The following is a 14,583-nucleotide window of genomic DNA, read 5'->3' on the forward strand; positions in this document are numbered from 1 at the left end:
CTGCCTACTGGGGCAGACCTATGGAGATTTCCTCCCTGACTACACACCCTTTATGTTATCCAAAGTAAAGGACTTCGAAAGTTTATCCAAGGGAGAGCAGAATCTATACGTTGCTGCCAAAAATGGTTATCCCTGGGTCCTGAAGACTCCCAACTGCAGCCTGACAGAGTTCGAGATCATCCAAGCAGCATTTCGGAAGAAATCTCAGTTTCAATTTTTCTACTTCCGGACAACAAGCTCACTGCTGCAGACTTTCGGGGAGGAAGAAGAGGAGGAAGAAGAGAAGCTGTCCTCAGCTTATCTGGTGAACAAACAGGGGAAAATGAAAGTTGGGAAGCTCAAGGCTAAGATCATTGGGAAAGGGCTTCCCGTCAGATTCTACAGAGACCTGGAGGAACTGGGTGATATGGTTTTCAAGGACTGGTCAGCTGTTGTGGAAAAGCTGTATCCATTCACAATGATCATGGAAAATATAGGTGAGTAAATATGCAGAAGGCTAGGTCTGTCATCAGCATCGGGAGAAGGTCTTCTGTGTCTCCCGGGGAAGGAACCTTTGTGTGTGCGCATGCACATGGGCATGCGTGCATGCAATATGGTGCCTTTGGAGGACAGAGGACAACTTTTGGGAGTTGGTTTTGCACACTTCTGTCTCTCTGGCACACACTTTCCTGTCAGTTCTCCTGTCTCCATGTCCCACCTTGCTGTATCCTCCTGTGCTGGGATTACAGATTCAGACCACCCAATCTGGCATTTTATGGGTACCAGGAGTAGAACTCAGGCTGCCAGGATTGTGTATCAAGTGCTTTTACCTGCTGAGCTGTCTCACTGGCCCAGGAAAGGAACTTTTAAATAATTGAATATACTCACTAAACATTTTAAATTAATGCCATAGTCCTATAGCATATGCTTCTCTGTTTAAAAATATATTTATTTATCAGATGTGGTGGTGAATGCCTTAAATCCCAGCATTCTGAAAGCAGAATGACCTCTATAGATTTGAGGTCAGCTTGGTCTACAGAGTGAGTTCCAGGATAGCCGCAGCTCTGTTACAGAGAGAAACCATGTCTCAAAAAACAAAAACAGCCGGGCAGTGGTGGCACACGCCTTTAATCCCAGCACTTGGGAGGCAGAGGCAGGTGGATTTCTGAGTTCGAGGCCAGTCTGGTCTACAGAGTGAGTTCCAGGACAGCCAGGGCTACACAGAGAAACCCTGTCTCAAAAAAACAAAAAACAAAACAAAACAAACAAAAAAACCAACCCCCCCAAAAAATATATTTATGTGTATGCATGTCTGAGTACATGTATGTGCATGTATGTGTACCATGTTCCCACAGGAGCCTGAGGTCAGAAAAGAATGTTGTATTCCCTAGAACTGGAGTTATAGGCAGTTGTGAGCCACTATGTGGGTGCTGGGAGCTGAACCTGGGTCCGCTGTGCAAGAGGACTTTTGGGACTGAAAAGAAGAGCTTATACCAGGCCTGGAGACTATTAGGAAGTTAGGGAGCTCAGAGAGGACCTAGAGTATCAGGCATTCACATGTAGGCCTAGAGCGGTGCTTTGAACTGGGTCGACTTTGTCCCCTCCCCTCTGGTCTCACCTACAGAGAATTTTGATTATCAACAGGAAGGAAAGCATCACTGTCTGGTGGGTCGAGGCTGGGGATATACAGCATGGGACAGACCTCACAGTGAAGGGCTATATAGCTCTAAATGCCATTGGTGCCACAGGTAGGAAAAGAAGGAACCTTTATTGTCTGGTGAGATGTGTATCATGGCACATCTTTAAGGTTAGCCCTTGAAGGGTAAGCTTTTGGTCTTTCAGATTAGCAAGCAAAAGCTGCTGTCCTGTGGATAAGTGTCTGACTGCTAAAGGACCAATCTCAATTTCGAACTCGGTCTCTCTGCTTCTCAAATCCATTCTTGTGGAATCCTTTACTGCTTGGTGGAATCCAAGACTAACAAGCCTGAGTATGTGTGAGAAAAGCAGCCTCTGAGACCCCATTCCAGCTCTGCCTAATTATAAATTTGCAATTTAACGTGGTGACTAGGAGATGGTTTATATGCAAGTTAAAGTGAGAAGCACTGTTCCCATATCATATTGCCTCAAAACAAATGATTATGTTAGATCTTTTTGAAAACAGTGTCCTAAGGGTGTGCCTGTGGTAGACTGAAAGGCCAACCGCAGAGCATGGCAGAGGTTCTTCACCCAGACAGGCTTTAGGATGAACCTGTGATGACCCAAAGGAATATGAAAAGCGGATGTTCATATGCGTAGAGTATGCGTAAGGGTAGGAAGGTGACTATATTGGGTCCCCTGCTCGAGAGATGCCATACAAAAGTTATAGTTTCTAATGTAAGGACTAGTTAATGTGGGCATGTACATGGTATAGTCTCAGGTCCTTTCTGCGACCAGGTAGTCAAGAGACCTTGGACTGTGGTAAGGAGCAGATGGCTGGGTGGTGAATCCAAGATTATTGACTCATATGAAAACATTAGTATTCAGTGCTGAGGGTAGCATTGTGTTGGTCACATGAAACTGTTTGCAAGCCAGACCCTTAGGGACCCTGGAAAAGAATATTATTATCATCAGTTCTATCAGTCTTCTTGTTGTGACATCCACAAACGGGAGGATTGCAGAACTGGGGCCCCATTCCATTCTACTGAACTAAAACTTGTTTATAGAACTGCAGAGCCGAGGCTTAGTTCTGGTTCATGCAGGCTTCATCCTGGAGCTCAGATGACATTCCTAGGCATGGCTCAGTGTTTCTGCGCTGAGATCTGCTGTCCTGATGTAGGCCCAACAACTTGAATTCCCCATCGTGGAAAGAAACATGATGATAGCAGCTCTAGGTTTGAAGTCAAAAGACTTGACTCTAAGTCTTAGCATTGGGTCGTTGCATCTATGAGGGCCTGAGCTGGGCCATGTGTTTGTATTTGACTTGATCACTGGTGCCAAAAAGTGATGTTCTGACGAGCTAATCCTGTAGCTGGAAGAGCAGTCAGGAGCTGAAGAATTCGAACTGAGACTGAGGGAATCCCAGATGCTAGCCTAGTGCTGCTCCTGAAACCAAGATAAAGCCAGGGATTGTGAGGCAGCCAAAGAATACAGACCACATAAATACTGCTGGGATAGGGCTTTGGACGCTCAGTTCAGACCTGTGCTAGATCCTAGCGTTCAGTTCCAAACTGTTGAATTCAGAAAGTTACTACTGATACGCCCTGGTTTCTTACATAAAACAGATTAAGCAGTGAAGCAAGTAAACACAGGGCCCAGCACATGACAGCCATCTGCAGTTGTTAAGAATGAATACCAACGAATGGGCACTGGAAGAATGTATGTATTTGACTCACATGTGAAATGTGGCCAGTATTAATATCCTTTTCCTAATCTCAGTGTGAAGCCCGTCTGAATTAATAATCACCAGAGTGAGGAAGAATCAAACTTTTCTGTAGATGTGGATTAAGGCCACCTTATGGCATCATTGTATTTATGTTAGTCTTTAAAGTGGTTTTGGGTGTACATGATATATGTATGTATGTGTGTGTAATATGCTTGTGTGTGTGTGTGTGTGTGGAGGGGATACTTGTGCTGCAGCAGGCATGCAGAGGCCAGAGGTCAGTGCTGTGGAATCAGTTTTTTCCTACTGCCAGGGTTAACGTTCAGGTTTCTGGGCTTGTTCAGCAAATGTCTTTACTTATAGAGCCATCCTGCTGGGCCTATATTTGTCTGTTCTTGTTATGGTTGTTTGACACAGGGTTTCTTTGTGTAGCTCTGGATGTACTAGAACTCACTCTGTAGACCAGGGTGACCTCAAATTCACAAAGACCTGTCTGCTTCTGCCTCCTGAGTGCTGGGATTAAAGGCATATGTACTGCCTCCTGGTCTGATTTTGAATATTATTGAAAGGTTAGCTTATTCTGGACTTCTTTTTCTTTTTGCTTTTAGTTTTGTTGTTCTTTCTTTGGTTTGTTTTTCAAGACAGGGTTTCTCTGTGTAGCCCTGGCTGTCCTGGAACTCATTGTGTAGACCAGGCCGGCATCGAATGCAGAGATCTGCCTGCCCACCTGGCTTTACTTTTGGTTTTAAATCACTTGTATTTGTATGTGTATATGAGTGTGCCTGTATGGAGTGTGTGTACATCAGTGCAGGTGCCCTCAGAGACAAAAGATGTCAGATGCCCTGGAGCTGAAGTTAATTGTAAGCTCCTTGACAGGGGTGCTGGAAACTGAACTCAGGTCCTTGGCAAAAGCAGTATGCCCTGTTAACTGCTCAGCCATCTCTCCAGCCCCTAGGTTTTATTCTTAAATAGATATATTTGCACTAAATCAGTAAGAAGATACATGGTGGGTAAATCATTAAAAAAAAAGGCGTTAGAAACAGGTGTTAAATCCTTTCCTTGTGACCTTCGGTACCCTTTAATAACTCATGTGGGGTCTCACAGTCTTCAGCTAGGGCAATAGTAGACAGTTTGGTAGTTTCTGAAAAGCAATGTAGAGTCAGTCATCTGTGTACATGTGTGTGAGTGTGTGTGTGTGTATCTGTGTGTGAGTGTGTGTGTGTATCTGTGTGTGGGGGTGTGTGTGTATGTGGTGTGTGTTCATGGGTAGCCAGGTACATATAGTGATGTGTTTTGCAATGCTAATGATATGTTTTACAGAGCTTGGTATGGTACAGTGGGAGGGGTGCCTTACTGGGCCCATGCTGAGGCATCCCTCCCCCCTGAGGTACAGGACATATGGGTCTAGTATAGAATGAAGTTGATTTGGGGGCAAGGGAAGGGGGATTGAGAAGGGAGTAGAGGCAGAGAGAGGAGTCAGAGGAGAGAGAGAGAGAGAGAGAGAGAGAGAGAGAGAGAGAGAGAGAGAGAGAAGAAGAAGAAGAAGAGAAGAGAGGAAGGGAGGGGAGGGGGAGGAAAAAGGGGAGGGGAGGGGAGGGGAGAGAGGAGGAGAGAGGAGAGGGAGAGGGAGGGGGAGAGAAGAGGGGAGAGAGGAGAGAGGAGGAGAGGAGAGAGAGGGGGAGAGGAGAGAGGAAGAGAAGAGAAGAGAAGAGAAGAGAAGAGAAGAGAAGAGAAGAGAAGAGAAGAGAGAAGAGACTGGTGGCCAGGAACACAAGAATAGAAGGAAGGGAAGGAGAAGGAAAAAGAGGAAGAAAGGGGTGAGAGAGAGAGAGAGAGAGAGAGAGAGAGAGAGAGAGAGAAGAAGAAGGAGGAGGAAGAGGAGGAGGAGGAGGAAGAGGAGGAGGAGGAGGAGAAGGAGAAGGAGAAGGAGAAGGAGAAGGAGAAGGAGAAGGAGAAGGAGAAGGAGAAGAAGGAGAAGAAGAAGAAGAAGAAGAAGGAGAAGAGGAGAGAAGAGAAAAGGGGCAGGGAGAGAAAAGGGACAGAGAGAGTGAAGAGAGGGCAAATAGTCCCTCTTGTAGCAAGCCAGACCTACCTGGCTGTTGCTAGTTTAACTGTTGGGTGGAGCCTAGAAGGAATGCTAGCATGCTAGCATATAGAGCTTAGGAGTCAACCATAATTACAGTTTTAGAATCTTGACTCTTAAAAGTTATCATGACACATGGATGAAAATGCTGTAACGATCTATTTTCTTTTTTTTGGGGGGGGGAGGGGAGGTATTTGAGGCAGGGTTACTCTATATAGCCCTGGCTGTCCTGGAACTCACTCTGTAGATGAGGCTGGCCTCGAACTCAGAAATCTGCCTGCCTCTGCCTCCCAAGTGCTGGGATTAAAGGCACGTGCCACCACTGCCCGGCAACAATCCATTTTCTTAAGCTGACTTTATAAATCAATTAAAAATACTTGAGTTATTTCATAGAGAAACCTGAGTGAGGCCCAAGATCAATTCAAGAGACTAGTTCGACTGTGAGGTCCTCCTAAATTCTATTGAAACCCTCAGAAGCTGATGTTGGCCAGACTAGGTTTGTTCCAGCTCAAATCTCAACCCACAGGGAAGCCCAGTTAGTTGTGGAGGTACAGGGGTGTCTTCTGGGAATCTAGCAGACCAACCTGTGTTCTCTTTCATAATACTACCCTTCATTCCCACCTCCCAGCCCTGCCACCAGACTAAACTTGGAGAGTATATGTCTCTTCTAAGACAGGACGGTGTTTGGGGAGGCCAGATCACCTTGGCCCTAATCAAACATCTCCTTTGGAACTGAAGCAAACTGGAGCTGGAATGAACCTTAAAGATCATTTAGTCATCTGGCCCTCTGTGTCTTAGCAGAATTTAAAGGACAGAGCTGCATCTCTGCCTATGGCTATTGTCTATATTGGGACATTTTTCTCTAAAAATATGATCCACTCCCCAACCTCTGCCAGGAAGGACACTCACGTACTACACACACACACACACACACACACACACACACACACACCCCAAAATGGAACTATCTTTGTACTAGCTAGCGGTTTGAATAGACAGTATATATATGTGTGTATATATGTATATATATATATATATACACATACATACATATATATACACATATATATGTATATAAAATTAGACTTGATATATATGTACATATATACATATATATATGTATATAAAATTAGACTTGATATATATATCTAGCAGATATATATATATATCACCTCAAGTCTAATTTTGCTTTTATTGCTGTTGCTCTGAGGTCATGAGAGTTGGACTCCATGTACAAGTGGCACAAGAAAGGTTAAATGGTCTGTCTATGGTAATGGTTCTCAACCTGTGGGTGAGTCTCAACCTGGGGATTGCATACCAGATATTTACATTGCAATTCATAACAGTAGCAAAGTTACCATTATGAAGTAGCAACAAACTAATTTTATGGTTGGGGATCACCACAACATGCAGGACTGTACTAAAGGGTCACAGCATTCAGAAGGTTGAGAACCACTAGTCTATGGTTTGCTTTCAATATTATATACAGTAGGCTATAAAATATGGTACAACCCTAGAGAAGAAGCAGTGTAGACACAGTGAGTGGGATCCTTCCTGGGCAGTTAGAAGAATCACCCAGAACTGAAGATGCAAAACTACAACTCTAATGCCTTCCTTATCTCTTCCCACTGTCGTCAAGACTACAAACACAGTTTTGAGAATTTGTATCATGAAGAATTTGCTGAGAACTGCAAGCAAGATTTTGTTATTTCCAAGGAGTCAAACAGAACCTTTGAAATATTGGAAAGATTTGCTATCAAAGATCTCGAACTTGACTCTGACAGTACTCTAGCAGGTTCGGGGTTAGACTCCATCCTCAGGTAAGAGGTTCAGAAATCCTAGTTTATTTTACTGGGCTAAAACAAAACGACCTGACTTTAATAAATGTGAGCCTCCAAATTCATATAACTTTCAGTAAGAGCCTGTGAGGGAAGCTACACCCAGACACCTTGGCAGCATGGCTTCCTAACCAAGATCGCACCAATAGACACGCTACTGTGGAAGAAGGAAATCTTATGACCCACCCCTAGACAAAGAATTACATGCAGCTAACTCCTGCTGAGAAAAGGAGAGTTAGCCTTCCTCGGGGACGAGCCTTCCAGTGTGTTACCTAATACCAAGTGGTGTGCCTTGAAATCATATACATGTAAACAACATTAACTCAGCGGCTATACTTATGTATTTAAGCATAAATGTATATATAAGTGATTATTAAAGAAAAAGAGGCTATGAATTTAAGGGAGGGAGGGGCATAGGAAGAGAGGGAGAGGGAAATTATGTAATTATATTTTAATTTTTAAATGTTGCAAAAATGTAAATAAAAAAATTAGGTTAAGAAAAGAGATAAAGGAAAAAGGACATTGAAAGCCATGCTTCAGTTGAGTGGTGGCGATCCCTCTTTCTTGAAGCTTTCTGTATTCCACACAGTCTCTTCTAGAGCTCTCAAGATGAGAAGGCTCCGAAGTCTCCTACGTCAAAATGTACTTAACTCATTCCTGAGAATTATGGAGTGACTGCAAGCAAAAGAAACCAGGGAACATGAATGTGTTTGAATAGTATTATGTCACTTACAAAGAGCTTCTACATCTATCGTTATAAATTATATTAATATATTCACCAAGCACTTATTAAAATATAGACCATGTCATAGTTGGGTTAACAAGGAATCAAATGACTGTACACATTGCATGAGCTCCTTTTTGGTGTATCTGGTGTTCTGCACAGTACAGCCAACCCCCATACATCTTTCCCTGTGGAGATTGTTGGAGATTGTAGTCCTCTGCGTGTGCCCAGGGACGCTGGTAATGAGGAGCAAACAGGAACCGGAGCTGTCCGCTGTGTCCCCCGCGTCTCATTTCTAAACAGGGGAAGGCATCTTATAATATTTTATCACCCTCCTCTGGCTCTTACTGGAGGTCTGACTTACTTTGTAAGAATTTTGCGATTTGAAACAAAGCCACAGCAGTTGGGATGGTACAGGCTGCCTTTGTGGTTACTCCTCGGCTTAATACTCCTGTCACAGGCCACTCAGAGTGACCAGTGTGCTCTCTGGTGGTTCAGGCGCTCATGCTAAGAGGAAGACAATGTATTTGGTTACCTTAGCATGATGCTCGGCCACTGTCTTTACGACTATAGGAGACATATGTGGGTTATGGTTTAACATGGTAGGCTTGGATAGGCAAATCCACAGAAGCACAGAGTTAGGGGGCAGAGGCTGAGAGATGAGAGTGCGGACGGAGAGGAGGGTGACTATTAAAGGGGCAGAGGTTTTATTTTGGATACTGGACATGTTGTGAATAGTAGTGATGTTTGTATAACCTTGTATAATGGAAACCAGCCAATTGGAATGTTAAAACTGAAGGGTTGTTTTTGGTAGATTATTTCTCATTTTGTTTAAAATTCTTGAATAGTTCATCGTTCAAATGAATTTTGTTGTAATTGAGGAATTCATACTGGACACAATAAAAACACAGTGAATACATGGTCTTTTTAACGGTATGAAAACACTCAGGGCTCTGTTTGCTTTACCACCTGGAACAGTGCTCTGTACTGTATGTTCCTGAATACCGTGTGCAAGTCAATAGAAGAATGTTCTTTGTTCTAAGTTGCAAAGCATGGGCTCAATACCAACTTTTTCCCTTTACTTAGCTCCTTCTGTCTCTTTCATTTAGGTCCCTCTGTGTGGCCCTAGCTGGCTTCAAATTCACTACGTAGTCTGGACTGGTCTTAAACTTCTGGCCATATTCCAGTCTCTGCCTCCTGACTACTGAAGTTACAAGCATGTGCCACCATGGTCATACATCAACCTCTTATCAATGTTTTTTTTTTTTTTAAAATAACAACATTTCTATTTGCTTTTGAGAGGGCACCATGATGAGTCCATCCCTGGTTATGCAGATGCATCCACCATGCATGTGTTTATCCTCATTGATTTGACCTGCGTGGTACACACAGTTTCAGACTCACAGACACTGCATGAACACAAGAGCTAAAACCCCTGCCTCCACGGCATTTGATCCTCGACACAAGGACGAAGCAGCATGGATGAAGAGTGTGCACTATGTTCCACATCTTCAAGGGCCAAAGGAGTGATATGTAACTTTAAAAGGGGGCCAGCTGATAGAGTGAGGAAAGCCCTAGGTGACAGGGTGATGTTTGGGTAACTAACGAAGTAAGTAAGGTGGCCAGCTATGCAAACATGGCATGCGAGAACATTCCAGACAAAAGTAATTGTAAATACAGAAGCCCTGGGGCTAGAGAAATGGCAAAGATGCCATGCAGCTGCAGGGGAAGTAGTGCAGGGTGAGGCCACCTGGCCTCACAGGTCACCTATTTGACATTTTTCAACAAGCTTACGCTGGCTGATGGCAGAGGAAGGGCTCAAATTTAAATCCTACTTTGGAAAATTCTCATTGAAGAAATTTAAGTAATAGAGCATTGATTCCCCACTCATATGAATGAAGATTAAATTCTTGTGAAATAACTACTTTTTAATGACTTGACTTGGGGAGGGGGTGTTTATTTCAATGAGGTTTTTTAACCAACCGTCTTGCATTGCTGAATCTGAATTCAAGCTCACGTATGTATTTCATTCAGTCAGTCATTTATCCATTCAACAATTTATTGTCGGATGCTGTGTTAGTCAAGAGGAAGATAATTCTGGGGACTTTACTGCTAGTGAAAAATCATTACACATACACATACAAACACACAAGTGCACACACACACACACACTTTGTATAATTGGTGCTAGGGATTGAACCTAAGGCCTCATATATGACAGGCGAGAACACTCTACCACTGAATTATACCCACAGACATTTCTCTTTTCTTTTCTTTTCCCCCGTAAAACAAGGTCTCACTAAGTTATCTAGGATGGCCTTAAATTTGTCATCTTTTTGCCTCAGCATCCCAAGTAGCAGAGGTTATACATCAGCACCACTAAACCTAGCTGATATATACCAATCTGTCACGATCACCAGTGTGCAGTGATGGTGTAAACCTGTGGACCCAGCACTGGGGAGGCTGCAGGAGGAGGACCAGGAGATCAACATCAACCTTGGCTACTTAGAAAGTTTGAGGCCAGCATGAGTAACGTAAAGCCCTATCTCAAAAGTAAAATAACTTTAAGTCACAAGGTCTCTCCATATTCACAGGCCTAAGGTACGTCTGCATATGCAGAGTCTTTCACTAAAAAAATAAATAAATAAATAAAGCGCCTTAGACCACTCACTCCTCCTGACACATGAAATAGGTGGTGGTGGCCTTTAATCCCAGCAATCAGGAGGCAGAGGCTGGTGGATCTCTTGAGTTCCACAGAGTGAGTTTCAGGACAGCCAGAGCTAAACACTAAACAGAGAAACCCTGTCCTGAAGGGGAAATAAAAACATGTGGAAAAGCACCAAGGCAAGCTCTTGCCAGAACACAGACTGTTGTTTATGCACAGCTACCAGTTACCAGTGTGTGGTAACACACTGGCAAAGGCTCAGCATTTCTCAAGCATTTCTCTAACGATGGCAGGTTAGTTGGAACTGCAGTTCTGTGGGTTTCAGGATTGATGAGCATTCTCGGTGTATGGCCGCTCCTGTTCTTCGGCCTCTTCTAAGGGGATTCATAAGTCAGCAAGGCCAGCCTGGTGGTGGTGAGATGTGCAGAGTGGGCAGACAGGACAGTGGGCTGGGTTATCTCCCTTGGCCTGGAGCCCTTAACCATGGTTGAATTTCAAGTTGGACAGCCCTCTGATCTAGCCTGAGGAGCCTTCTGAAGTTACTAAGTCTCTGCTCTCCTGATCCTTGTCTTACAAAACCAGAGTTCCAAGGAGGAATGATTTCTCCAAAGTCAACTGAAGCCTACCAACTCAGGCCAAACTAAGTAAAGCTGTGCCCAGGAAATGTTATTCTCTCTTTCTCTCTCTCTCTCTCTCTCTCTCTCTCTCTCTCTCTCTCTCTCTCTCTCTCTCTCTGTAAATATTTGAGCTTACCGAATACCCTTCTATTTTTCAGAATTAATTCCCTTCCGACTTGTAAGTCCATTTTGCTCTTGTCTGGGGAACGCGGCTGTGGGAAGTCCACTCTGATTGCCAACTGGGTCAACGATTTCAAAAGCAGACACCCCGGAGTGCTGATGATCCCATACTTTGTAGGAAGTACGTGTGAGAGCTGTGACATCATGTCCGTGATCCACTACTTCATCATGGAACTTCAGCACAGAGCCAACGGTAACCGGGCCGGCCTTATGGGCAGAAAGTGAACAGAAGTCCCCTGCTAGTCTCTCCGAACTCCACTTTTACTGTATATAAACACCGACATGACTGCTTTAAACACCTCTGTCGCTTGTCAGACTAAAGCCCAAAGTCCCTAAGACCAGAAAACCAGGTTTTTGATAAAAAGCTTGAATCTCAATATAAAAAGAAAACCTACTAAAATATGGTCTTTTCCATGAAAGTAAAACAGTGACTCAAAAGATAATTAGCATAATTTTTAAAGCATCAGCTGAATTAGAAACAAGTGGTTGTTGCTCTAGTCCTTGGGCCTGGCATTCTCCTGTTTTGATCTAAATCCCCTGTGACCTCACCCATAAGTCCTGCCTCTCCTTTCCTAGAGCCTCTTTCTCCTTCCCAGGTAATGGTCTACTAGGAGTCTCTTACATGGGTCTGGAGCACCATTCCTCCCTATGGTCAGCCTGGAGGAAACAGATTCTTCCTACCCAGAGGCAGTGCCTGAAAGGCTCAACTCTTCTGCCTTGAACTAGAAGGTTCTCAACCTTCCTAATGCTATCACCTTTCGATACATTTCTTCATGTTGTGGTGACCCCCAGCCATGAAGTTTATTTTTATCGCTACTTCATAACTGTCATTTTGCTACTGTGATGAATCGTAATGTAAATATCTCCTATGCATGATATCTGATATGTGACCCTGTGAAAGGGTCATTCAATTCCCAAAAGGGTTATGACCCACAGGTTGAGAACTACTGGGCTAGAGGCAGAGGAATTGTGGAAAAGGCACGCCTCTCCCTCCAAAGCCTGGGCCTGGACTCCCACTGCCATCTCTTAGTAAGAAGTTGGCCATGTAAGTTATCAGGCAGGTTTGGAAGGGATGGTGTTGGGACAGGCAGCCTTCTCTGCTACACTCGTTAGTGACATGTTGCGCGCACCTCTTTTGTGTCCCCTTCGCCCTGGAAGAAGGACACGGAGGCAGTAATCCAGTATCACTACAGACGAGGCTTTACTTCTTGTAACAGCAAAAGCGGAAAAGACCCCAAGCCCGGGAAAGGCACTGCTATATATACCCTAGAGTGGCATGTTCACTTCTGATTGGCTGTTCACTCATCACCCCATATTACGCCCTGGGATGGGCAGTGACTTTTGGCGGGCTTTCTGCCTTTGCAGCTGCGCAGTTACTTGTTTACTAGTGGGAGGACACGATGTCCGCGCCATCTTGGAATGGCAGATTATACCACCGCTAACAGCGGCTTCCTACAGTGACATCTTTCTGGGTGACTTCTGGGGACATCTCACTAACCATATAGAAATTAGAAGAAAGAACATTCTAGCTAAAGGAAAACCCAAAAGAACGCTATAGTTCTGTGGACATGCAGGGGAGAATGTGGATGGCTGGGGTTCTCTTTGCTTGCACTTCCTGGGTCTGTAAAGCAGGTGAACCGAGCAGAAGCAGGTGTGACTGTCTCCATCCACCTCTTGATCCTATTCTGGCTCATCCCCAAGGTGTTCGCTTCGGCTAGGCAGCTGGTGATGCAAGCTCAGCTGAACACACCCAATTATCATTTTATTCCCAAGGAGAGCTGTTATTTTAAAGGGGTTCAGAACGCTCCTAATAAAAACAAGCTTCTGTCTTTCAAACAAGTAGCTTTTTAGCCTGACAGCAGTAGGCCAATGAAGCACCGACACCTCTCCTCGAGAGAGCACCAATCCTCATTGATGGTGGAGGCTCAGGGAAAGAGGCTTTGGGCTTGACTCACAGTTCTAGCTCCCCCTTTTACCAGCTGGGAGATCTTACGCAAGCTCTTTAACCTTTTCTCCTCGTTAGAGATTGGAAAGGTAAAGCTTGTTAAGAGTTGACAATGGTGCCTGCTGGTACTGCTGATACTGTTATTATGTTGCTGCTGTTATTTACTTTTGGGATTAGCATTCCAAATTGGAGGGAAAGCAAAAACAGCGGGTGCACTAGTAAGGGAAACACTCCCGTTCGTGATCAATCAGTAGACAGGCTGCAGTAGAAGAGTCTGCCTTGTTATCGCTGCAGCCTGATTAGGTCAGAATGGTGCCGGGCATTTTCAGGGCTGCCTGTGCTCCCCAGCGCAGCTGGCTTCCTGGATGACGTGAGAGTGGGCTCACGGGGCAGCGCTTCTGCTGAGAGAGTGCAGCTGCGCACTGCAGGTTCAGCTACTCTGCGGCCCATTTTCCTGTGACCCGCCTCTGTTCTCTGCATCCGCAAGCATTTCTCCGTGAGATGTGAGAAGCAGAGGCCCTTCCGGTCTGAGACACCAAATACCACATGTGACATATTCCTGCCAGGACAAAGTATATAGTGGAGAACTGCCATTGTCGAGCTCTGCGGACATCCTGGTCTTCTCTTCTGCCGTGCTAGCAGCTGGCACCCCTTCTGGGTTGTGCTTTTCAGAGTCAAGCTTTCTCTTGATGAAGTTCCTCTCCACTGCGTTCCATAGAACTAGGTAGCACTCCTAGAAGGCGAGTTCTTACAGATTGAAGGTTCCCTGAGCACCAGGCATCCTGTTAAGGGCTTCATAAGTATCTCATCCCGGGCCTTGACCAGCATTAGTACCCTGACATCTAGACTGCCGGGGTCGTTGATTCAGAAACTCTTTGTCCTGATACTGTACTGTGTAGCTTTCTAGAGGCGCGCGCGCACGCGCACACACACACACACACACACACACACACACACACACAAACGAACATCCCAGTCTTTTGGAAGATTTCCTTCTTGCTCTTCACCCAACATTGGCTCACAGGAAAACCTGTCTTTGAGTTGGTTGGCCGTGTGGAATGGGCAGAAAACCTCAGCAGACCTTGCCAGGCTTCGTGCCCCACCCCCCGGGGTCAAAATCACTTCCTAGCCTGACTTCTTGTCCTTGGCTCCACAAGTTTGGTTTCTTTGTCATAGACCCATCACCTCAGGTCC

General features: G+C 44.8%; 1 protein-coding gene and 1 long non-coding RNA gene across 8 annotated transcripts in view; one reads left to right on the forward strand and one right to left on the reverse strand.

Moving 5' to 3' along the window:
* LOC143436031 (tetratricopeptide repeat protein 41-like) overlaps positions 1–14,583 on the forward strand; it is a 62,534-nt gene that overhangs the window by 7,292 nt on the left and 40,659 nt on the right. For all 7 annotated transcript variants that reach the window (XR_013106279.1, XM_076919866.1, XM_076919870.1 and 4 more), the window contains exons 2-4: positions 1–476; positions 7,060–7,240; positions 11,423–11,637. The exon at positions 1–476 is cut by the window's left edge and continues 487 nt beyond it. Coding sequence is in view for 6 of the 7 variants with exons in the window: in XM_076919866.1 (XP_076775981.1) it covers positions 1–476; positions 7,060–7,240; positions 11,423–11,637 (872 nt within the window). In the remaining variant the exon portion in view is untranslated. The remainder of the gene's footprint in view (positions 477–7,059; positions 7,241–11,422; positions 11,638–14,583) is intronic.
* LOC143436034 (uncharacterized) lies at positions 7,582–11,536 on the reverse strand. The gene is made up of 2 exons (XR_013106280.1): positions 11,401–11,536; positions 7,582–7,933 (listed from the first exon to the last, which is right to left on the reverse strand). It is a non-coding gene; the product is annotated as an uncharacterized LOC143436034 (long non-coding RNA).

This window comes from Arvicanthis niloticus, chromosome 22 (assembly GCF_011762505.2).
Source record: "Arvicanthis niloticus isolate mArvNil1 chromosome 22, mArvNil1.pat.X, whole genome shotgun sequence".
Classification (NCBI taxonomy): Eukaryota; Metazoa; Chordata; class Mammalia; order Rodentia; family Muridae; genus Arvicanthis; species Arvicanthis niloticus.